We start from the raw sequence: 24871 nt of genomic DNA, 5'->3' as shown, positions 1-24871 counted from the left end.
GGAGAGGATTAAAAAATAAAACGTTAAAGGTCACAAAACTATTCTTTTTTTTCTTTTTTTCGGAGCTGGGGACCAAACCCAGGGACACAACACTATTCTTTATCACTGCCACAACAGGAGTTACAAACATGGCAGAAGAATACAAGAGTGATCCTTACTGGAAAAGGTATTCCTGTGGACAGTTCTTGCTTTCTACATGTCATTTTCTGAAACCCATTATTATGTTTAACTAATATATACTAATAAGGAAGAATAAATCTTATTTTCCACTAAGAGATACCAGTGCTTTCTGCATAAATGGTGGATCATAGGGTTAGAGAAAGGTAAAAATAAAATGAGCTTGGAGCTTGGTATGGTGGCACATGCCTTTAATCCCAGGCAGCAGAGACAGGTAGATTTCTAAATTTGAGGTTAGCCTAATCTGCATAATAAGTTTTGGGCCAGCCAGGGATTCATAGTATGACCATCTCTCAAATCGAGCAACCACCAAAGGCTAAAGATGCCTTTCACTGAGACCCCGCGTATCAAAGTGATGATTTGTGTACTGAAATAACAGATAGCAACCCACTCCATCAAATGCATGAGATTATATGGATATAAATACAAGAGTATATGGAAATATGATTAGCTGAATAAAATTTCAAAGTCTCTAAGGGGCCAATGAGATAGTTCGGTGGGTAAACACACTCGCTGATAAGACTAATCACCTGAGTTTGATCCCCAAGCCCCATATGGTGGAAAGAGAATTGACTCACACAAGTTGTCCCTCTGACTCCCCAGATATTATGTTTTTATTAAGTCTTTAATGCTGAGATATAGTTCAATTGGTAGAGCACTTGCCTAATATGTACAAAGTCCTACCTGGGTTTGATCCCTAGGCATGGTGAGGCACATGGCTGTAAAACACAGCATTCAGGAGTATCAGAAGTCAAAGGTTATCCTTGAATACACAGCCGGTTCCACTCAGGATACATGAGACATTGTTTCAACACACACACACACACACACACACACACACACACACACACCCCACCCATCAAGCTCTGTCTCTACTCACAAAATACTAATTACCTTCTCTCTCTCTCTCTCTCTCTCTCTCTCTCTCTCTCTCTCTCTCTCTCTCTTTCTTTCTTTCTTTCTTTCTCTTTTTTTCCAGAGCTGAGGACCGAACCCAGGGCCTTGTGCTTGCTAGGCAAGCGCTCTACCACTAAGATAAATCCCCAACCCTACCTTTTCTTTCTTTTCTCTCCCTCCAAGTCCCTTTGAGATAGGGCCTTACTCTATAGCTCACCTTGAATTCTTTGTGTGTTATCGGCCCAGGCTGGCTATGAACTCTTGTCCTGTCTCAGTGTCTTAGGTGCTGGAATTCAATGGATTTACCGCTAGCCCAGCTCTTAAACTTATCACGTGCAGTGCTTGCAGAGACTGGAAGGAGGGATCAGCTCCCTAGGAGCTGGAGCTGCAGGCGGTCCGGAGCCATGCAATGCTGGTGTTAGAAACCGAATCTGAATCCTTTGCAAAAGCACCAAGTGCTCTTAACCTCTGAGCCATCTTTCCAACCTTGTTTTGACAGTTTTGATGTGTATCCAAAGCTGGCTTTGAACTCATTATGTAACCCCCAGTAATCTTCCTCCCCAGTACTGGGATCAGATGTGCACAACCGTGCTCATCTCTAATAATAATAATAATAATAATAATAATAATAATAATAATAATAATAATAATTATTATTATTATTATATTCATTTGAACCATGGTCTCAAAATGTAACCCAGGCTAGCTATTCAGTTTTTGCCATTATGCCTGACACTAATTACTTTCAAAGAGGAAAACTGTACTTTTATAGTTAAGCCTGCCAGATACCTCTTCCAAGTGAACAAAGTATGAACTGCGCAGGGACAGATGGCAGTGTGCCCCACACAAGGTGCAAGGAATGGAAGCACATTGATAAGACAGAAGAACTAAATGCAATCTGTGACATTAACTGCATTCTTTGTGAAGTTAATTGGGTTCTTTTGCTAAAAAAACATTACTAGAACAAATAAAACATTAAAATAGGGCATAGGAACCAGATGTGTGTGATCTGATGGTGACATGTGGCCTAATTTGATGGACGCACTGAGGTTGTAGGAAAGAATTAATGTCCATAGGAAATAAAGTATTCAAGGTGGGGCTTGGCGCAGTGATGGAACAGTTGCTTATCATGTGCAAGGCTTTAGGTTCCATCTCCAGTAACCCTTCCTCACGAAAAAGAATCTAAGGTCATGAGACATCAGGTGAAAACAAATATGTTCACTTGAGAAATCAAATAAAAACAAAAAATGTTCTCTGGGAGGCTGAGGCAGAAAGATCCTTTGTTCAAGTCCAGCCTAGATTACACAGGAGACTGTCTCAAAGCTAAAAGTACAAAAGCAACAACAAGAACAACGATAGGAGGCTGACAGACGGGTCAATGGTTGACACTACTTGCTGCTACTTCAGGAGGACCTGAGTTTGGTTCTTAGCACCTACACTGGATAGTTCTGTAATTCCAGGTCCTGAGAATCAGATGTCCTCTTCTGGACTCCCCCTTCAGGTAAAGGTACTTGTCATACAAACCTAATGACTTGAGTTTGATCCCAAGACCCATGGAAGGAGAGAACTAACTTCATTTATAGGCATATACACACACTGTGCGTGCAAACACAAATGAATGTGAGTTATGAATGGTCTTTGTATTGCACTTCAAATCTTTCTAACTTTTCATTGTTTCAAAATACTAATTAAAAAATGGATGACTCTTCTCTTAAATTGTAATCTCTAGTTTGGAAGACAAAACCAACCCAAATCAGAAAGGGTGCACATGTGGAGATGGAGCAAAGCTTGTAGAGTGCTTGCTTGCCCTGGCACACACAAAGCTCTGGGTTCTAACCCCAGCACCATATAAACTGGGTATGGTAGCCCAAGTCCATAATCGCAGAACTTCAGGGTGGAGGTGGGAGAATCACAATTTCAAGGTTATCCTCCATTATACATAGAATTTCAGAACAGCTGAGTATATGAGACCTTACTGCCAACCAACCACAGAAAACCCAAACAACCACAACCATAAAACCTCAAAGGCACAAGAAGAGAGGGATTATAAACAAATATGGGACTTCTAGACTTTTCTCCTCTAGGTGTCACACCGACCATCTGGGATACTTTTTCTGAAGAAAAACTGTAACTTCATTTAGAAAATGAAGAGCTGGGCCTAGATTTCAAAATGCACAGAGTGTGTTAGTATTTCCCTACGCTAGCCTGAGCCCAGCCAGTGTCCTGCGGCTGCATCACAGACACTGAAGCCCTCTGATAGCGGGAGAGAAACCCTCTTTTCCGACCAAAGGCTGAGTGTTTCTCACAGGGTATCCACAGGCTCCTAAGGCCTCAGCATTAGGATCTACCACAAAGGCAGAAAAAGCGGTTTGGGAGCTACAGCTGTGCCCAATAGGTTTATCAGAGGACCTTTTAGAACGTTTACAATGTCATCTGTAGTGATTCTTTCCCAGAGGGTGATGCAGAAGTTTTCTGCAACATGCCTGCCTCTCTTACATCAAGAGGGAGGGAATCTGGCAAAGAAAACAGCCCAAATGCTTGTTTTGTTCATCAAAAGAGCAAACAGAGCCCATGAGTCACTACAGAGACATTAGTACAACCCAAGGCTAGTTAATGTGGGATGATTTTACAGAGCTCAGAATTAAAAGTGGCCTTGAAGATACATAGGCAGCCCACTTCTTTACAACTTCAATATTTTCCCCTTCAAGATGAGTTTCATTTAGCCTGTAACACAAGCTTTGTCTGGAACTTACTATGAGGCCCCAACTGGCCTCAAATTGATAGCAATCTTCTCATCTCAGGCTCCTAAACACTCAGCTGCAACTTCACTTTTACCTGGCTCTGATATCATGGCTTAAGATCCTGGGACGTATAAGGTAAACAGGTCCAATTCTAGTTCTCCCAAGTGTCATAGTTTTCTTCCATCATGCAAGCCCAAGGGCCTTAACTCAGGTCCTCAATCTTGGCAGCAAGTGCTGCCACTGAATCACCTTACCAGCTGATGGTAATTTAAAAAAATGTGCATAGGTATTTTGCCTACATGTATATATGTGCAGCACATGTATGCTTGTGCCCACACAGGCCAGAAGAGATAGAAATTAGAGTTACAGATGGTTGTGGGTCACCATGTAAGGCACTGGAAATCAAACCTGGATCCCCTGGAAGAGCAGCCAGTGCTTTTAACCACTGAGTCATCTCTGCAGTCTTTCAAGCCATATTATTTTATATAGAGTCCAGTCTCTTCAATGCGCTCTCCTTCTCTCTCTCTCCCTCCCACCCAGCCAGCTAGGCTGGCTTCCAACTGTATCCTCAGCCTCAAGAATACTGGGATAAGGGTGCACTAGCATGTCCAGTTAGAAATTATTCTTGTGACCATCTGTGAGGGCAGAATATGTATTTTATTCATCCCTACATAATTTGAAACAATATATCAAAAAGTAAATTCTTAGGGATTTGTGAGCGTATGCAGTAGAGGAGTAGATGGTACATTTCTTTATATCCTTAATTTCAAATAGCTATGTTAGTCATAGCCTAAAGGCTTGTTGTCATGACTTATGTCTCCAATCTCAGCAGCTAGCACATGGGAGGCAGAAGCAGGAAGATCCCTAAAAGGCTGGGACTGCTAGACTGGTCAATAACATAGTGAGTCTCAGGCAAGCCAAGGCAGCTTGGTAAGACTTTGTCTCTAGTAGTTGTGTGCCTGCAAACCAAGCTCTTGGGAGGTGAAGGTGGGAGGATCAGAACTTCATGGTCATTTTCTACTACAGACAGTGTTTGAGGCCAATCTGGGTTATATGAAAGCCTGTCTCAAACAACAATTCTCCAAACAACAATAAAAATGAATTTACCACCAGTATACTGATAGTTATGGAGAGAAGAGTTTCACTATAGAGAAAAACACAAAGAGAAGGTTCTATATAACTGGCTTCCTGGGTCTAGAATAATGTTTTGCCAAAGAAGTATTCTATATTTGTCAAAATTCCTATGTGGTCAGCTAAACATTGCATAATGAACATGAGCTAATGTATAATCCCCCTGAAAACACCCCAGAAATCACAGAAGAGGAATTGCACAGGTAAGTCCTACAGAGATGAGAACAGGAGAGGGCATGACAGTAGAAGCTGAAAAGTCAACAGGCAAACAAAAATGTACTTTATGGAGTGGTGCTACCCATAAGATGAGTGGCCTGCAAGAGGCTGGTCTGCTTACCAGGCAGGAGTTCAGACAGGCCCTGGAACAGAGGTCACAAGTGCCCATGAGGAGTGGGGAGATGGCTCTATTCTCTCCCACCTCCTGCCCTTCCTGAGAACAACCCAACAGCTTCCTATGTGGGACTCAGGTTCACCTGGCACAGTTGAGGCTGAGGCTGTGATACCATATTGAAGCTGTGGGACACAGCCTACACATGAATTGGTGACAGGCCAGGCCCTTGTGGTGTTGCCTGCAGCTGGCAAGGAGGTTGAAGAATCCTCTAGCAGGGAAGCTACCTACTTACAGCTAGTTAAGTCTCTCCAGCTGTAAAAGGCCATCTCAACATAAGCTGGTCAAGTACCCTCATTAGAGTACCATTACTGCAGAAGGCAAAGGAGGGGAGCCCACAGCCCACAAGGCAGAGCTCCAACCAGTTTCTGAGAAAAGTTTACAGAAACCAGATTATCTGAGAGAACTATAAGTTGTACCCTTGGGGAATGGTAAGATCTTGCAACCAAGAAACAAAGATTAAGAACATTCTAGAAGGGGGATACTCACAAAATAAAGAATACCAGATTTATTTATTTTTGATTTTTTTCTACATAGGGTCTCACTTTATAGCCCAGGCTGTCCTCAAACTCATAGTGATTCTCCTGTCTCAACTTCCTAAATACTGGGATGACAAATGTGAGTCACCTTGTTCTGGCTTTGGCTTTGTTTAGAAACAGGGTCTCCCACTTCTGACCTAGGCTGGCCTCTTACAACCCTCGTGCCTCTGCCTCCCAAGTACTAGGATTATAGTCTTGAGGCAAGCCCTATTTTGAAAGCTGGCTTCAGAAATATGAACAAAATAATAGCAATGACAATCATCCTCATCTTCTTTTTCCTCCTTCTCCTCTTCCTCCTAACTAAGCTGGACAGTTCACACTGTAAACCCAGTCATGCCTGAGCAGCAGGACTGAAAATTCAAGGCCTGTGAGAATACACAGTGACTTGAAGGCCCAGCTAGGCAATCTAGTAAGACCCTGTGTTAAAATAAAAATCAAAAAGAGGTCTGGCTTATATTTCAGTGTTAAAACAATTGTTTGGTGTGAGCCAGGCTCTAAATTCAATTTCCAGTACTGCAAACACAACAAAAACCCTAGAGGAGAGTCAGAAGGAAACAAAACCCCAGGGATGCTGCAGCAGGGAAGACTGCCCTCTGCTGGCAGAACAATGACAAAGCACCACAGACTACTGCTTGTTTTGGAACTTAAAGGGCAACTGGGATTTTATGAATAGGGATGGGCCTTTCTTCAGTTAAAAAAAAACACAGCTGTTCAGAGAATGAATATAAAACATGGGAGTTTGAGGAAAAGTCAGGCCTTTACAGACCTGAGTTTTATTTGTTGTTTCTGAAGGAAACATGTTCTACTGTGTAACTGGGCAAAAGAGCACATCTCCTCATTTTGACTTTCCTGCCAAGTGTGCCCTCTCTCTTTCTATTCTGGGCATGCAGCCAAGCTCACAGGGCCTCTGAAGGGCTGCAGGGCCTGTTTGGATGAACAGATAGTGTAGGGAGGGTTCTGGCCTTCATTCAGTGACTCTCCCCTAACATTATGTACATAACTAGAGCCCTTAGGAAAGTGAAATCACCATGCTACAGTGAAACAGAAATCACCACTGCAGGAGCCAGCAGTGTCTCTTGACGGGAGAACATGGTGCTTACAGTTTAGGAACGAGGGCGAATCTCATCTTGCTTAGTAGTTCATCCTCTTGGAGCATGACCAGGGCAACAGGGTACATCTGATCAAAGTCAAAGTTAAACTGCACACCTGCTGGTGGGTCACGAAGGAAGTTCCTCTTGTCCTGTGATGAAAAATGAAGGCAAAAACCAGTAAGGGGGGGTGTTCATAAAATGCAACCCACGGGCACAATGTATTATGGGTTGATACACTGAATTTTAACAGAGCCTTTAGTCACAAACTCCACTGAGTTGTCACTGACTGGCCCACTTAAATGAGATAGAACAATCTATCCTTTCATGATTTTTTCTAACACTCACCGGGAGAGAGGCTCCCAGGAAGCCAAACAGTTCACTCAGTTGATTGAAATAACATAGTTAAGAATCATATAAACATGTATTTGCTTTTATCGGACACCTTTAGGTTTAAAAACATTCTAACTCAAGGCCAAGCACAATGGAACAGGCCTTTAATCCCACCATGTGGGAGTTAGAGTACAGTGGGATTAGAACTTTCAAGTCAGCACCATCTGTACAGAGATTTGGAAGTCAGTCTGGGCTACATGAGACCGTCTTAAAAAGACAAGAAACTGGACTGGTGAGATCGCTCAGTGGATAAAGGTGTTTGTTACCATGCCTGATGACCTGAGTTTAATCCCTAGGATCTTTGGAGTGAAAAGCAGGATATGGGGCTGCAGTGATGGTTCAGTGGTTAAGGAGCACTCATTGCTCTTCCAGAGTACCCAGGTTCCATTAAAATCACCCACACAGCAATTCACAATGTCTTTAACTCCAGTTCTAGGTGATCCAACACCTTCTAGTCTCCTCGGGCACTGCATCCAAGTAGTATATGGATATACATGCAGGCAAAACACCCATATGCATAAAATAAAAATTAAAAACCAAAAGCCACGGAACAAAAATAGAAAATCATCATTACCACCTATAAAATATTCAAGAAAAGTGTGGAATCAGAGTTCCAGAATCAAGAGCTGGATATAGTATTGATGTCTGTAATCCCTATACTCAGAAGGTGGAAGCAGGAGGATTAGAAATTTAGGGCCGGGGCTGGGGATTTAGCTCAGTGGTAGAGCGCTTACCTAGGAAGCGCAAGGCCCTGGGTTCAGTCCCCAGCTCCGAAAAAAAGAACCAAAAAAAAAAAAAAAAGAAATTTAGGGCCAACAGCCTCTGCTATAGAATGAGTCCAAGGCCTGCCTCAACAAAGTAAAACAACACAGACCCTTACTAGTTACGGACAACTTATGTTCAATATAACACTCTCCTGGACCCTTATCTCCAATATATTTGGTGTCTCTGCTAGTGATGGTTAATCTTCATTGTCAACATGACTACATCTGGAATCAACTAACACCCAAGCTGATAGGCACTCCTGTGAGCAATTTTATTAATCAGATTATGTGAAGGAGAAAGACCCACCCTAAAACTGGCAGCCAACATATAAGAACACAAGGGAAACCTTGCTTTTTGCCTGTTTGTCCTGTCTATGGCAAATTTATCTATTCTGTTGCTGCAGCTGGTATTAAATACAACTTCTTAGTATTCCAGTGTAGAATGAGACCAGACCCAGTAATCTTCTGGGACTGCAGCACCAGATAGAGACTGGAGAGACATCCAGCCTTGTGGACAACTACCAGCTTTTCAGCTTTACACTGTGAGACAGTTGTTGAATGGTCTGAACCACATCCTGAAAGCCAGTCTAATACATCTACTTTTACTATGCACAGTTACTCTCAGTTCTCTGCCTTTGGAGAATCCAGCAGGTAAGATCTGCCATACACAGGAAAGCAGGCAAAAAAAAATATCTTGTTTGATACATAAGGCAATTCACTTTAAAAAATATTTTCTTTTTTGTAAGTTTTTATGTGCATGGGTGTTTTGCCAACATCTATGTCTGTGCATAACATGTGTGGCTAGTAACTGCAGAGGTCAGAACAGAGTGTCAGATTCTGAGATTAGAAGTTATGGATTGTTGTGAGCAGTCATGTGGGTGTGGAAATCATATCTGGATCCTCTGAAAGAGAATCCACTGTTCTGAACCACTAACCAACTCCCCAGTCCCAAGTTTTTGTTTTAAAAACAGTCTCCTATAGCAAAGGCTAGCCTTAAACTCTCTATTGGAGGATAACCTTAAACTCTTGCTCCTCCTGCCTCTACTGACTCTTGCCCTCCTGACTGCTGGGATGACAAGCATGGACACTGACTTCCCTTTTTCATTCAAGGTCATGATCAACTTTCCAGCTTTAATGGCTAAATTAAATGGGCACTAATTTATCATAACTTATTAAACCAGACATGTTTTCAGAGTCATTTAAATAGTTTCTAACTTGTTGAAAGAATTCTGAAAGCTGGGTATAGTGGCATACATCTGCCATACTGGCACTTTGTGAGGCTAATGCTGGAAAATTGCCAGACCAGCCTGGGCTACACACTGAGTTAAAGAGTGAGACCTTAATTTTACAAAAGGAGAGTTTGTATTTCTTTGTAAAGTGAACTCTAAAGATGTTATTTATTCTCATTATTGTGTGTGTTGGACGAGGTAGAGGCACACACTCTGTGTGTAAAAGTGAGAGGACAACTTTGTGGATTTTGTTCTTACCTTTTATGAGGGTGCAAGGGATTGGACTCAGGTCACTAACTAGGCTTGTGAGTTAAGAATTTTCTTTACCCACTGAGCCATTTTGCTGGCCCATAAAATGATATCTTTAGAAGAAATTCTTAGAAGTGGAGTTTCTGCTCCATGTATACAATTATTTCACTGACCATTGCCCAGGCTTTCCTGTAGAAGAGGTAGAAGCCAAGGAAGACTCACACATTTTTACTAGGAAAACGATAGAGGTGAGAGTGCTGGTGGTATAGCTCAGTGATCATAGATCACATGCACAAGCTATACAATTCACAAGGCCCTGAGTTCATTCCCCTGTGCCCAAAAGGGATAGAGGAAAGGTTAAAGAGGAGTGTCCAATGAGATAGCTCAGAAATTCCTGGGACCCGCATGTTAGGAGAGAACTAAGTCCTTGGATGTTATATTGTGATCTTCATATTGCTGTATTGTGTGGGTACATGCAAACACATACACAAAATAAGTAAACATAATAATAAAAAGAGAGAGAGAGAAAAACTAGGTTAAAACCAAAACCATGCCTTTAATCCCAGCAGTTGAGAGGCAGGGTCAGGAGGCTAAGTTCTGAGCGAGCTAGAGCTATATTGTAAGACCTTGTCTCAAAAACAAAAAAGGGAAGTGCTGGACACGTGGCCCAACAGTTAAGAACTGTGGCTGCTCTTCCAGAGGAGCTGGGTTTGATTCCCAGCACCGATATAGAAGCTCATAATTAGCTGCAACTCCCATTCCAGGGATCCTACGCCTTGTTTTGGCCTCCAAACACCAGGCACACATATGGTACATAGAAATATCTGCAGCCATATAATACCCATATAGATTAAAAATAAGTAAAAGTGAAAAGTACTGATCACAGAGCAAATATGCATTCATGAAGTCATCTGCCATGCACTGAGCTTTGATCAAGTTGGCCTTTGCTCTCTGAGAGAACACAGAGAAGCAAGCATAACATCAGAGTCTCAGCTCCCTCAGTGTCCAAGAGGCATAAAAACATTAGCTTTTATTATCTGCAACATGATTGATTACTGGCTGCTTTGGTTACATTTCTTCAAGTTCTGAGATAAAGGTTTGTGGGCCAGTAAACAGAATTCTGTCTTTATCAATATCAATTACCAACAAACATATGTAGGTAAACAGAAAATATGGAATATAATAATTCCATCCACAAGAACTAAAACAATATTGCCTTAAAACTTTATATGCTACTATATCTCAAAGATTCTCAAATCATATAAAAGAATCTCTTTTTTTCTTTCTTTATTAACTTGAGTATTTATTTACATTTCGATTGTTATTCCCATTCCCGGTTTCCAGGCCAACACCCCCTTAACCGTTCCCCCTCCCCTTCTATATGGGTGTTCCCTCTTTCTTTTTTGAAACCATCTCACCATATAGTAGCCTAACCTCAAGCTAGTGCCAATCTTCCTTCATCAGTCTCCAAGTACTAGAATTACACGTATGAGCCTCTAATTTTTTTTTCAGGCTAAAAACATGATTTGGCATAATAGGCTATACTTTAACATAATGAAAAAAGAAAAGCACTGGCTAACTGAAAGTTATTGGTGGGTGACTATCAAATGACCCCGCCCTTGTCTGAAGATCTAAACAAATTTTCTACCACAGTATAGATACTGGTAAGTTGGCCACATTCTTGTAAATAATGTCTCATCCACAATCCTATTTGCAATCCTAATGAAACTCACTGAGTCAACAATAACAAAGGCTAGGGATGCAGCTTGGTGCTCAAGGACTTTTCTAGCGTGCCTGACTCTTAGTACTGCAAAAACAAAATAATCTGTAAATTACTAAAAGAAATATAGTGAAAGTTAATTAACATGCATATTCCAATTTTTTTAATTAATTTATTTATTTTTATACGAGTACACTATAGCTATCCACAGACACACCAGAAGAGGGCATTGGATCTCATTACAGATGGTTGTGAGCCACCATGTGGTTGCTGGGAATTGAACTCAGGACCTCTGGAAGAGCAGCCAGTGCTCTTAACCTCTGAGCCATCTCTCCAGCCCCATGTTCCAAATTTTTTAAAAATGTTTTTTAAAAAACTGTTAATAAAGTGAGATGTAATGGTACATGTCTTTACTTCCAGCTAGCACTTGGCAGGCAAAGATAGGCAGATCTCTGACAGTCTGAGGCTAGACTGGTCTACATAGTATTCTAGGACAGCCAAAGCTATGTACTGAGACCCTGTCTCCAACCAACCAACCAAACAAACAAACAAACTGTAAAAGCTGGGCATAGGGGTACACATTGTAACCTCAGTACTAGGGAAGCTCAAACAGTTGTAGCCAGCCTAGGCTACATAGTGAAACCCAGTTCCCCCCAAAAAAAAAACAAAGCAAGATACTCAAACCCAAACAAGAACATATAAAAATTGTATGTAAGAAAAATTCAGGGCTGGAGAGATGACTGAGCAGTTAAGAACACTGACTGCTCTTCCAGAGGTCCTGAGTTCTATTTCCATCAACCACATGGTGGCTCACAACCATCTGTAATGAGATCTGATGCCCTCTTCTGGTGTGCATGAAGACAGCTACACTGTACACATATATTCAAAGTAAATAAATACTTTTAAAAAAGAAAAAATCAGCTAAAGATAAAGTCCTATGAACAGAGATGTACCATGACAGAAGAAAAGTGTTACTTGCATGGGGTATTTAAAGGGTACTTACAGCTGATAAAGCCAATATCTGTTGTTGAATTGTCTCTTCATCATGACTCTCAACCCACGGAGGAACAGCCGCTTCTATACAGGAGAAAAAATAAAGGTTACTGGGACTAGAAAAATAGCTCAGTGGCTATGAACACTTGCTGCTCTAGCAGAGAACCCAGGTCCAGTTCCCAGCACCCATATAGCTCACAACTGCCTATATTCCAGTTGTAGGGGATCCAATACAATCTCTGGCTTCTTCAGGCACTATGGTTACAATAGTTTTACCATAATCTGCATTTCAAAAAACAAGGAAGGTTATTACGAGACCATTTAACAGTGTAATTTACCAATAAGATTCAAATATGGTTATTTAGTGTAATACCCAGGCCCATTTTGTAAACTTTATACATGTATGTATTTGGCCAATAATCTACTTGAATGACACAGTACAAAAATCTGACAACAATTTAATCACATAATCAAAATTGTCATCACTGGGCTCAGTGGGTAAAAGTGTTTACTAGCAAGACCAAAGACCTGAATTTAATGCCTGGGACCCACATGGTGGACGAATCCTTTGACCTCCACATGTACAAAGTGACACACGTGTGTATGTATGTACACACATACACAAACAGTAGGGGAGAAACAAACTGAGGATCCCTGAACATGTTATTTTGAGAAAGACAAAATATCATTCTGATTCTAATCATGAAGAAATATCAGACAAAGCTCAACTATACAAAAATATATTAAGGGGAGAGCAGTCCACCCTCAGTACTTGGGGGTGGAGTCAGGAAGACCAGGAATTCATGGACAACCTCAGCTACATAGCAAATATGAGGTCAGCCAGCACTGTCAAGACCCTGTCTCAAAGGAAGACAAAGAAAGTGTCTTAATTAGGGCTTCCATTGCAGTGAAGAAACACAATGGCCAAGGCAACTCTTAGAAAGGACTACATTTAATTGGGGCTGGCTTACAGGTTCTGAAGTTCAGTCCATTATCATCATAGCAGGACACATGGCAGCATCCAGGCAGGCATGGCATTGAAAGAGCTAAGAGCTCTACATCCTTATCCAAAGGAATCCAGGAGCAGACTGTTTCCTGGCAGCTATGAGGAGTGTGACGATTTGTATATGCTTGGCCTAGGGAGTGGCACTACTAGGAGGTGTGGCCTTGTTGGACTAGGTGTGTTGTGAGCTTAAGACTCTCATCCTAGCTGCCTGTAAGTCAGTATTCTGCTAGCAGCCTTCAGATGAAGATGCAGAACTCTCAGCTCTTCCTGCACCATGCCTGCCTGGATGCTGCCTTGATGATACTGGACCAAATGTCTGAACCTGTAAGTCAGCCCCAACTAAATGTTGTTCTTGTAAAAGTTGCCTTGGTCATGGTGTCTCTTCACAGCAGTAAAACCCTAAGGGTTTCAAAGTCCACCTCAATAGTGACACACTTCCTCCAATAAGACCACACCTCCTAATAGTGCCACTCCCAGGGCCAAGCATATTCAAAACACCACAGAAAGGTTAGAACATTCCAGATTAAAGAAGGCTAAGAGAATTTTGAGAATGACAGAATATAATAACCTCAACGAGTTTTTGAACTTAACTAGATTCTGGGTAAAAATATTATAAAGGACAACACTGGGTCAACTAGGAATATTAATAAATCTTAGATTAACACATTATATGTCTCTGGGCATAGTGGTGCATGTCTATAATCCTAAACTCTCGGGAGCTGAAGCAAATAACTGCTTTAAGTTCTAGACAGCCTGGGCTACAGAGGGAAATGCTGTTTAAAAAAAAAGTTGGGCATGATGATCCTCTTTAATCCTAGCACTTGTGAGGCAAAGGCAGGCACTTCTGTATAGATCTCGGTCAACTCAGGGCCATCCTGGACTACACAGTGAGTTCCAGGCCATTCAAAAACATAGTATACCCCTGACTCAAAAGTAAAGAAAGCTGGAGAGATGGTTTTGTGGTTTAGACTTCATGACGAGGGGTAGAAGATGATGGCTCAGTCGTTAAAAGCACTTGCTCCTCTTCTGGGAGGACCCACGTTTGATTCTCAGCACATATGTAGAGGCTCACAACTTGTGTAACTCCAGTTCCGGGGGAATCTGATACATTCTGACATCCTCAGGTGCCATACTTCTCTTGCAGAGGCCTCAAGCTCAGTTCCTTACTAGCATCCATTGTCAGGTGGCTCATACCCACCTATAATTTCAGCTCCAAGGGACAGGCCTATCATACATATACATAATTAACAATAAAATAAATAGAAAGGGCTATTGAGATAGATTAGCTGTTAAAAGCACTTGATGCCAACCTGATGACATAAATTCAATCCTTGGGACCCATATGGTATAAGGACAGATCCCATTCCTGAAAGTTGTCCTTTGCCACACACAGGCCAAAAGTAAAAAAAATTGGGGGGGGGGGCAGGTATAAAAAATAGAATCTAGAATCTATTGAAAAGTGAAAGCAAAGCAAAAGACAAATCACAAGCAATGAATGATAGGGATGGAAACAAATTGTCAATGAATAGCTAGAAGCTGAATACTCAGGACACTAAGATGATATACACCTAGCTGTTTAGGAAGGGAATCTAGGACTCAACTCAAGCACCATCTGCTCCTTATTGTAGTCTCTAACTCCACTAACTCCCAACACGGGGAAGACCTAGAGGAATCCGTTCTAAAGAGGCTGTTCCCATGCATGCATCTTTCTACCTTTGCCTTTCAAATGCTGGAGTTGAATTATAGGACCCAGTTAGGTTCTAGCCAGGGTTGGTCTCAAAACTACTGGCAATTCTTTTGCCTTAGCCTCTTCAGTACTGGGATCATAGGTGTGCACCACCAGGCCTAGCTTGGCTTTTGTTTTTGATTTACCCTCTTCTCTAAGATGTTCAATAAAAGACTGAGAATTCTCTCTTTCTCCCCTTCCTCCCTCCCTCCATCCCTCCCACCCTCCCTCTCTCTGTATTTTTGATTTTCTTTTTTTGAGACAGGTTCTTTTTATATAAATTAACTATTCTGGAACTCACTATGTAGACCAGGCTGGCCTTGAAATCTCAGAGATCTACCTTCCTCTGCTTTCCAAGTGCTGGGAACAAAGGCATGCATTGCCACATCTGACTATTTTCTAATTTAAAGTTTTGTTTTCATTTTGCACCCTAAGCTGGCCTGGATTTACTATGTAGCTCAGGCTGGGAGTATAGCCTCAAACGATGCTGGGACAACAGGTGTGAACAATTATACCTGGGTATATGTATAAAATTTTGGGTGCCAAGGATCTAACCCAGGGTCTTGAATACACTATGCACATGGTCTATCACTGGGCTCTACCCAAGTATTATACATTTTTATATTCTTAGTATAGTCTCAGCGTGGTCTTAGTATAGGTCTAGAATAGAGTAGATGCTTAATACAACTTGGTAGAGAAGCTTGCCTAGTGCGCCTAGCATGTGCAAGAACCTGGGGTTGATATTCAGCACCACAAACAGACACACACACACACACACACACACACACACACACACACACACACACACACACAATCTTGGCAGAGAAAGTAAGACAAACCTATAACATACCTGATTTTTTTGTATGCTGCTCCTCAACAAATTTTTTCTGTTCTTTTTGAAAATCTCCTATGATAGTCTGTTAAAAAGACACATGAAAAGTCAAATTACTTCGAAAGTTTACTATTATGTAATAATGACAGTCACTATACATTGTGTACATGTGTGAAATTGTCCAAGAATCAAAAGATGTTCTAAAAAATTCTATCAGCATATTATATTTTACTTGAGTTAAAGAGATGGTCACTGCAGCTACTTAAAGCTTTTATATTTTTCCTTTTACAAGTTATGTAAATGTACCTTATCAAGGATGTCATCTATTTTTCCTTCTTCCACAGATTTCTTGATTGTCTGAGCTGTTTCTGTAACAGACTCAGTTATCTTCTTTGTCGCAGCACTTGCAAAACTATACAAATAATCTGTAAAGAAAAAAAAGGTCTGCGCTTCATCCAAGAACAATGGTATAACATCTTCACATTGGTACCTGCAGGGAGATCTACTCAAGGGCCCTCTTGAATACCAAAATCTGTACATGCTAGATCCCCTTTGTAATAGTGGCACAATGTGGAGTCTATGAATATTCGCCCATATAGTTCTGTGTGTGTTAAATCATCTTTACCAGGATCCAATCTCAGTTGTATAGCTCTTTACCGCTGAACCATCTATTTAGCCCACACACTGTATTTTGATCTAAGGAAAACATTTGGAAACTGGCAAACTGGAGCAGGGTGGTGGTGGCACATGTCCTTAATCCCAGCACTTCAGAGGCAGAGGCTGGTGGTGAGTTTGAGGCCAACTTGATCTTACAGATCAAGTTCCAGGACAGCCAGAGTCATGCAGAGAAACTCTATTTCAGAAGAGACAGAGACAGACAGACAGACAGACAGACAGACAGACAGACAGACAGACAGCAAGAGCAAGAGTGAGAGCAAGAAAAGGTAAGGGGGGAGGGAGGGAGGACAAGCGAGTCAGTGAGAAACTGGCACACTGGCTGGGTATGGTGGTACATGCCCTTAACCTGGCCCTTGGGAGGCAGATGATGCCTGTGAATTCAAGACTAGCTTGCTCTGTACAAAGCTATTCCTAGGCCAGTCAGGGATACATATTGAGATTCTGTCCCCCGCCCCCTGCAAAAAAAAAAAAAGTAGGAGGGGGCTAGATGGCTTAGTGGGTAAAGATACTTGTTACTAAGACAATGACTCTCATATGGTTGAAGGAGAGACCCAACTCCTAAAAGCTTGACTCCACCATGGCACACACACACATACCCTTCCACATACATACTTATCAAAGCAGAGAGAAAGATGGCATTTAAGTTATGAGGCTAGAATAGGAAGAAAAAAAAGCATGTAACAGAAAACCCTTAGCAAATTAACATTCTTACACAGAGGTAGCTTAATTTTTCAAAGATATTAATTTAATCTTAGAATCTCAGGAATCTTAAATATTAGGAGGGCTCTTAGAAGGGACCAAATTTGCCAGGCAATAGTGGTGCACACACCTTTAACCAGAACTGGGGAGGCGGAGGCAGACTGATCTCTTTGAATTCTAGGCCAACCTGGTCTAGAGAGCTAGTTCCACCACAGCCAAGGCTCTATTACACAGAGAAACCATGTCTTGAAAACAACAACAACAACAACAACAACAACAACAACAACCCCCCCCCCCCACACACACACACTAAAACAAAAACAAAAGAGAGGCCAGATACTTTCTATCCAGGTAACCTACTTCCCAGGACATGACTTTGAAAGGCCAACATTATTAGTTATCTACCTCTCGGCTTTAGGTCTCTTTCCTCCTACGATAAAAATCTGTTATTGCTGGGCATAAAGGCACACATCTTTAATCCCAGCACTTGGGAGACAGAGACAGGCATATCTCTGTGATTTTGAGGTTAGCCTGGTCTACATAGTGAGTTCTAGGATAACCACAGCTACTTCTTGACACCCTATCTCTAAAACAAAAACCAAAACTATCACTTGATGTGTGTGTGGGGTAGGTGCATGTGCCATTGTGGGCATGTGGAAGCCAGAGGACAACTTTGTGGTGGCAGTTCTTTCCTTCCACCAAAAGCAGGTCATCAGACTTTCAAATCTCTTCATGAGACTAAACCAGAAAACAAAGTCTCTGGTGGGCTTTTTTAAGACTTCCTTTGTCAATGCAATCTAAATCTCTTTACCTTAGTCTCAGGTAGCCTCTTTAGACAAGGGCAAAAAGCCACATTCTTCACAAAAATACCACAAAATCAGTCTCTAGGTCACATACTGAAAATTCTTCTCCACTGAAACGTCTTGGGCCAGGTCTGTACAGTTCAAACCACCCTCAGAAACAATGTTGTCTTTGTTAGGATTTTACTGCTGTAAAGAAAAATCACAACCAATGCAACTCTTATAAGGATGATATTTAAATAAGGTTCAGTCTTCTCATCAAGGCAGGAACATGGCAGCATCCAGGCAGATGTACACTGGAGGAGCTGAGCATTCCACATCTTGTTCCGAAGGCAGCTAGCAGAAGACTGGCTTCCAGGCAGCTAGGATGAGGGTATCAAAGCCCACGTTCACAGTGACACACTTTCTCCAACATGGCCACATCTCCTAATAGTGCCACTCCCTGGGCCAAGCATATTCAAACCATAGTACTAAACAGGAAGGTAATGATTCAACAAATGTTTCCTTAAAATATGGAGCTTTTAGTGAATTCCAGTAGATTTCAAAGGTCTAAAGAAACTACTTACTGGAAATCAAGTTCAGAGAGACTTAACTTCATTTTTCAATACACAGGTAGGCGCCAGGCTTGGTATAGGTAAATTTACTATTCAGTGGATTACTCTTGGGAGGTGGAAACAGGAGTTCAAGTCAGCCTCAGCCATGTAAGAAGTTTGAGGGTAGCTTCCGGCCGGATACACTCAAAAACCAAAAACCAAAAATCCTCAAAACCCAGAACCAAACCCCAACAACAAAACCGCACAACCAATCAAAGAAAAGTCCACAAATAGATCTTAGAGAAAAAATATTTTTAGGGCCAATATGAAGAAAATTAAAACATCTTTAGAAATTTCTCTAGCCTCTCTAAACATCTTTTGCATTTTCCTAAAGTCACATACATTATAGAAGCAAGAGCTTTCATTTATCCTGAAACTAAATTACCTAACAATTTTTGGCGGGAGGGGTTCCATCTAAACTCAGTTTTTTCAAACATCAAGAGAATCTGGTAAGGAACAAACAAAAACTACTACCAACAAAGAAAACCTGGAGAAACTTGTGAGGAAAGATGGCAGGAGATCCTGCTCAGGGGCCTAGCATGTGTGGTGCTAAAGTTTTCAGTCTTGAAAATAAAAAGTCAGGCAAATTTTAGCTGGTATCTTAGCACTCAGGAGGCAGAAAACAGGGAAATCAGAAGTTTTATGTTTTTACAGGTAAGGTCTAGGTTGTCAAGGCTGGCCTTGAACTCACCACTGTAGCCTAGGCAGGTCTAGATCCAGTGAACCTCCTGCCTCCGCTTCTTAAATAGCTAGGATTGCTGGCCTAGGCCTTCTTTTGGCTCCTGGGTGTGTGTGTGTGTGTGTGTGTGTGTGTGTGTGTGTGTGTGTGTGAGAGAGAGAGAGAGAGAGAGAGAGAGAGAGAGAGAGAGAGAGAGAGATTGATTTATTGATTTGATTGAGATTTTCTTTGTATAGTCCTGGCTGTCCTGGAACAAACTCTGTAGACCAGGAGAGAGATTTTCTTTGTGTAGTCCTGGCTGTCCTGGAACAAACTCTAGACCAGGCTGGCCTCAAACTGCCAGCCTCTGCCTCCCACCTGACACCACCTGGCCAGCTTTTTTTGTTTTTTGAGACAATGTCTCATGTGGTCTTGAACTGCTGATCTTCCTAAGACCCCCAAATACTTGTGGTTGCAGGCCTGTGTCACCATACTTGACTTTTATCCCACATTAATCTATCCCAACTATACTACAACCTCTGCTCCAGAAAGACTTCACACATTCCTTAAATATTCCAAATTCACTCCTTCCCAGGCTTCTAAACTGCAAACAGTCATCCTCTTTTCTAGTGATTTCACAGTGTCACTAGGTTTTATTTCCTTGCCCAGTCTTTGGAGTCTTGGCTGAGACGATGTGCTGTTAAAATTTGATAGGGCCTTTTTCCTTGTCCCTACCTTACAGTCAAACTTTTTGAACATTAGGCCCTTTCCTACTGAAGTCTGTGCTTCTCTGCTTTTTGGCACCTTGAATCTACTTGATAAGCCCTTAAGACTTTAAAAATTTAGTGGCTGTGTGGTAGTGAGCTTCAGTAATCACAAAAGGAGAGAGATAGAGGAAGGAGGATTGGGTTCAAGACCATTCTTGGCCATATGAGTTTGAAGCCAGCTTTGGCTATATAACTGTCTTAAAAACTCGCCAAATTTAGTATACATTTTTGTTGCAATTCTCCTTGTTTACTTTTCTGCTTGGGACCCGCCTCTCCCAATATCACATTCTTTGACTATTTAAGCCTGCCAAAGTCTCTTGAGAATTAGTTTCTACAACAGGTGTTTTATATTCTTAAGAACTATTGTTTGTTCAACTAGACAATCAACTTGGAAAAGAGGGCTTTGAAATCAGGTAGATTTTTGTCTCAAAATCTACTTGTATTGCTCACTATCAGTAAAATCCTGGGTTTGTTCTTCCAATCCCTTGGGAATGGTAAACAGATGAAATGAGACGTTTATAATTCATCAGAGATCTAGCAATGAAACTGAAATATAGCAGACAATTGGCATCTTCTTTACCACCTTAAGGAAAAAAGGTCCCGCTGATAGGGGTAATAAAAACAAAAACAAACAAACAAACAAAAAACCAGTTCACAAGCCAACTGGGAAGCAGAGGCAGGAGGATCAAGGTCATTCTTTTTTTTTTTTTCTTTTTCTTTTTCTTTTTTCTTTTTTCCGGAGCTGGGGACCGAACCCAGGGACTTGCGCTTGCCTAGCAAGCGCTCTACCACTGAGCTAAATCCCCAACCCCTGATCAAGGTCATTCTTGACTGTAAGGTAAGTTTGAAACCATGTGGTGCTGAATGAGACCCTGTTTCAAAAAACCAAGACACGTATGACTTTGGCTTGAGTAACTTAACCAAGTTACTTTAGACAATACATTTCAGTCCTTTCTTGGGACAAAAGGCATTTTCTAAACCAATTCTAGCTGGAAGACAGAGATGAAGTTTCGGATGGAAGTTTTCAAGTTGAACAAACCGAATTCCTTGTCAAAATCCGGAAGACTGCTCGCTTTACCGCACCCGGGCTTTCCAAGAATATAAACTTTGCAGGAGAGCGACAAGTTCTTAGGCACGTCGAGGAGACGACGTGACTGCTTGGTGAACTTCGGAGTTCCCCAGCTCCTCAGCCAACTATCCCGTGTCAGAGAGGACCGTCCCGCTCCTTGTACATCAACATCTCCGCGTCCCCTCCCAGCCAACCCTCAGGTCCCGGAGAGAACTCACTGCCAAGGCCTTTGGCCTGGTGGAGGAACTGTGGGTCCTCCGTCAGCTGCTCCTCCTCCTCGGTGGGCTCCACGAGCCCCTCGGAGCTCTTCTCAGGAGGCGCGGCTCCCGACGACAGCTTGTCCCCGCTGGGCGGCTCTTCTCCCGCCGCCGCCCCCTCAGGCTGCTTCAAGCCCAACCAACTGCTCAACCCTCGGAACATCCCGCCCGCGGGGTCACTGCCGCCGCGGTCCCCTCACTCAAGAGCCCTGGCACCGTTAACGGTTGGGTGACCTGACTGTTGGTCTTCGAGGGAGACTAGCCGGAACCGGAGCTAGACCTCCGATGCCAGCCGCTGGCCCACCCTCTGTGACGGCGCCTCAGCTGGCCGCGCATGCGTCACGTCCGGCTCAGGCCCCGCCCCCTCCGCGTCGACTCCCCCCCGCCCCGCCCCGCCCCGCCCCACCCCCGCCGGTGCTTGTGGAAAAGAGGCTAAAGGGCCAAAAGGGCTTTCGCCCTGCAGCTCTGTCTCATCTCTACCCGCCTTTTCTATTTCCCCAGCTTTATAGGTGTGTGGTTGGCATCTCTGGGGGCTTATCCTACTTGGTCTCACTTTGTGATTGCCTAGAAATGACAGCCTCCCTTTTTCAGGTCCAGCTGGACCGGGTTACACCCCCACCTTTGGAAATGGAGGACTCAAGTGTCCTCCTGAGTTTAAGTAACCCAAAGCTGGGAGTAGTGCATAGTGATTTAGGCCAACCTGGGCTATGTAAGAGCTTGTGTCAAAGCAGAACATAAAAAGAACCTAAAGGAAAAAAAGAAAAGGAAACAAATTGCAAGGAAGAAGTTGGGGTGGGGTACTTATAGACGAAAAAATGGTTTACGGTGGGTAGGTGAGATGGGTTGGCAGGTAAAGGTACTTGCCACCAAGCTTGACAACCCGAGTTTGATTTCTGGTACCTATGTAATAGAACTGACTCTTACAGGTTGTCTGTCTTCTGATCTCCACACAGACTCTGTGACTACCTATACAATAAATATAATTTAAAACATTTTACACAATAGCTTAGAGAACTGGGACTGTATCTCAGTGGTAAACTGGTAAAACACATGCCCAACACAGCAAATCATGCACATACACGTACACATATAAAATAGGCTTAGCTGAACGTGGTGGTGCACAGTTGTACTCTCAGCCCTCAGGAAGCTGAGGCAGGAGGATCTTGAGTTCAACACTAGACAGAGCTACATGAGACCCTTTCCCCAAACACCAAATGAGTGGCACTTAGAATATAAAATCCTGGTAGGTTACTTGGCTCATAGGTAAAGGTGCTTGCCACCTTGCGTAGCCCTGGAACCCACATGGTAGAAGAAAAGAACCTCCTGTAACTTGTTCTCTCATGTGTCAGTATGCGTTGTGTTTGTCCCCAACCCCATACACTAAATATAACGAGTATCAGTATGCATTGTGTTTGTCCCCAACCCCATACACTAAATATAACGAGTATCAGTATGCATTGTGTTTGTCCCCAACCCCATACACTAAATATAACGTGTATCAGTATGCATTGTGTTTTCCCCAACCCCATACACTAAATATAACGTAATAAAGATTAAAAAAAGAAAACCCTTAAATATTTGTGCTTTCTTTTAAAGACAGGGTCTCAAAGCCTGGCATGGTGGCACACACTTTTAATCCCAGTACTTGAGTGGCAGAAGCAGGTAGAGATGTCTGTGAGTTCGAGGCCAGCCTCATCTACATAGTACAGCTAGGGTTATATAGTAAGAGTTTTTTTTTTTCTTTTAAATATAGGGTCTCAAGTAACCCAGGCTGGCCTTGTCTTAGATTCTCTGCCACAGACACCGACCCTTTCTTATCTGGTTCTGGGAATCAAACTCAGTGCCTTCTCTATGCTAGGTCTCTACTCTACCAACAGAGCTACATACCCACAGCCCACAACTGTGCATTTTATTTGGATACTATTAACAGCAAACACGAAATTATGACACATATATAGATGGCAATTTGGACCTTAGGAAGCTGATGACATCAAGGAATTGTGAAATTATATTTCAATTGTGATCAAAATTCAAAGTTTATCATCACCCATTTTTAAAGTCAGTAATTTAGTAGTATTAAGTAGTAAGTAGTAAGTATTAAGCACATTCATGTGTCTTTGCAATCAGAGTTTTTCATCTTGCGAGCTGAAATTTGTGCACTACTTAGATTCTCTCCATCTAAGTTTCTAGCAAACATCATTTTACTTCATTTACTTCATCTCTATGGACCTGCCTACTGTAGATACTTAAGTTCAGGGCTGGGTTGCTGCCAATACTAGAGTAGTAGATCTTTTGCCTAGCAGAAATTAGGCCCTAGGGTCAAACCCCAGTATATGGAGGTGGGGAAATTGGTGTAATTATACAGTATTTGCCTTTTGTTTTTTTAAAAACATTTATTTTATGTATTTGAGTACACAGTTGCTGTCTTCAGACACACAAGAAGAGGGCATTGGATTCCATTACAGATGGTTGTGAGCCACCATGTGGTTGCTGGGAATTGAACTCAGGACCTCTAGGAAGAGCAGTCAGTGCTCTTAACCTCTGAGCCATCTCTCCAGCCGCAGTATTTGCCTTTTGTGACTGCTTCTTCCTTCTCTTCTTCTTCCTCTTTCTCCTCTGCCTCCTCCTCCTTTTTTCAAGACGAGTTTTTCCTTGTAGCCCTGACTGTTTTAAAACGCACCTTGTAGACCAGTCTAACGTCTATCATATTCACAGACATCCACCTGCCTCTGTCCCCTCAATGTTGGCCAAATCATGATTGGCTTCTTTATTGAGTATAATGTTCCCAAAGGTCATCCATATTGTACATATTGTAATTTTCCTTCTTTTTAAGGCCTGATAGTATTCCATTGTGTGTATACATAGCACCCCATTTTGTTTATCTGTTCATCTGTGGATGGACACAGCATTCTTTCTAAAAAAAAAAAACCAATTCTTAGCCTACCATACTGGTGCAGGCCTTTAATCCCAGCACTCAGGAGGCAGAGGCAGGTGGGTCTGTATGAGTTTGAAGCCATCCTTGTCTACATAGCAAGTTCCAAGATAGCCAGCCCCATGTAATAGAGAGACCATTTCCTTATAAACAAAACCAAGCAAACAAAAATTCTTGACTGAGGATTGAGCCTAGGTCTTTGAGCATGGAGGGGAATAGCTCTACTACTGAGCAACACCCTGATCAAAAACTGTTCTGTTTTGTTTTGGTTTCATTTTTTTTTTGAGAAAAGGTTTCTCTGTGTGGCCCTTGCTGTTCTGGAACTTACTTTGTAGACGAGGTTGGCCTTGAACTCACAGAGATCATTTTGCCTCCGTCTCTCAAGTGCTGGGATTAAAGGCATGCATCAACATTGCCTGGATTCATTTTTAAACTGTGGTAGTCGTATATTATGTGACTGTGGATATAGGTTTTCAAAGAAATTCTTTTAAAGAGTCATATTACAGTACTGGAGGAAAATGGAACCATGGTCAAAATTTGCTTCA

The 24871-nt window shown here is 42.1% G+C and overlaps 1 protein-coding gene across 2 annotated transcripts in view; it reads right to left on the bottom strand.

The window, feature by feature from the left end:
• The window catches only part of Syap1 (synapse associated protein 1), a 34526-nt gene extending 12785 nt beyond the window's left edge, over positions 1-21741 (bottom strand). Inside the window, exons 1-5 of one of the 2 annotated variants that reach the window (XM_039099662.2) lie at positions 21356-21741; positions 16180-16298; positions 15892-15958; positions 12320-12393; positions 6974-7113 (exon numbers count right to left, since the gene is read on the bottom strand). In XM_039099662.2, coding sequence (XP_038955590.1) covers positions 6974-7113; positions 12320-12393; positions 15892-15958; positions 16180-16298; positions 21356-21557 — 602 coding nt within the window. In that variant the 5' untranslated portion in view covers positions 21558-21741. The remainder of the gene's footprint in view (positions 1-6973; positions 7114-12319; positions 12394-15891; positions 15959-16179; positions 16299-21355) is intronic. The other variant, NM_001395553.1, reaches the window with a different exon arrangement.
• Positions 21742-24871: the final 3130 nt, after the last annotated feature.

Source organism: Rattus norvegicus, chromosome X (assembly GCF_036323735.1).
Source record: "Rattus norvegicus strain BN/NHsdMcwi chromosome X, GRCr8, whole genome shotgun sequence".
In the NCBI taxonomy this organism is placed as follows: Eukaryota; Metazoa; Chordata; class Mammalia; order Rodentia; family Muridae; genus Rattus; species Rattus norvegicus.
This window is presented reverse-complemented; position numbering and strand designations above follow the sequence as displayed.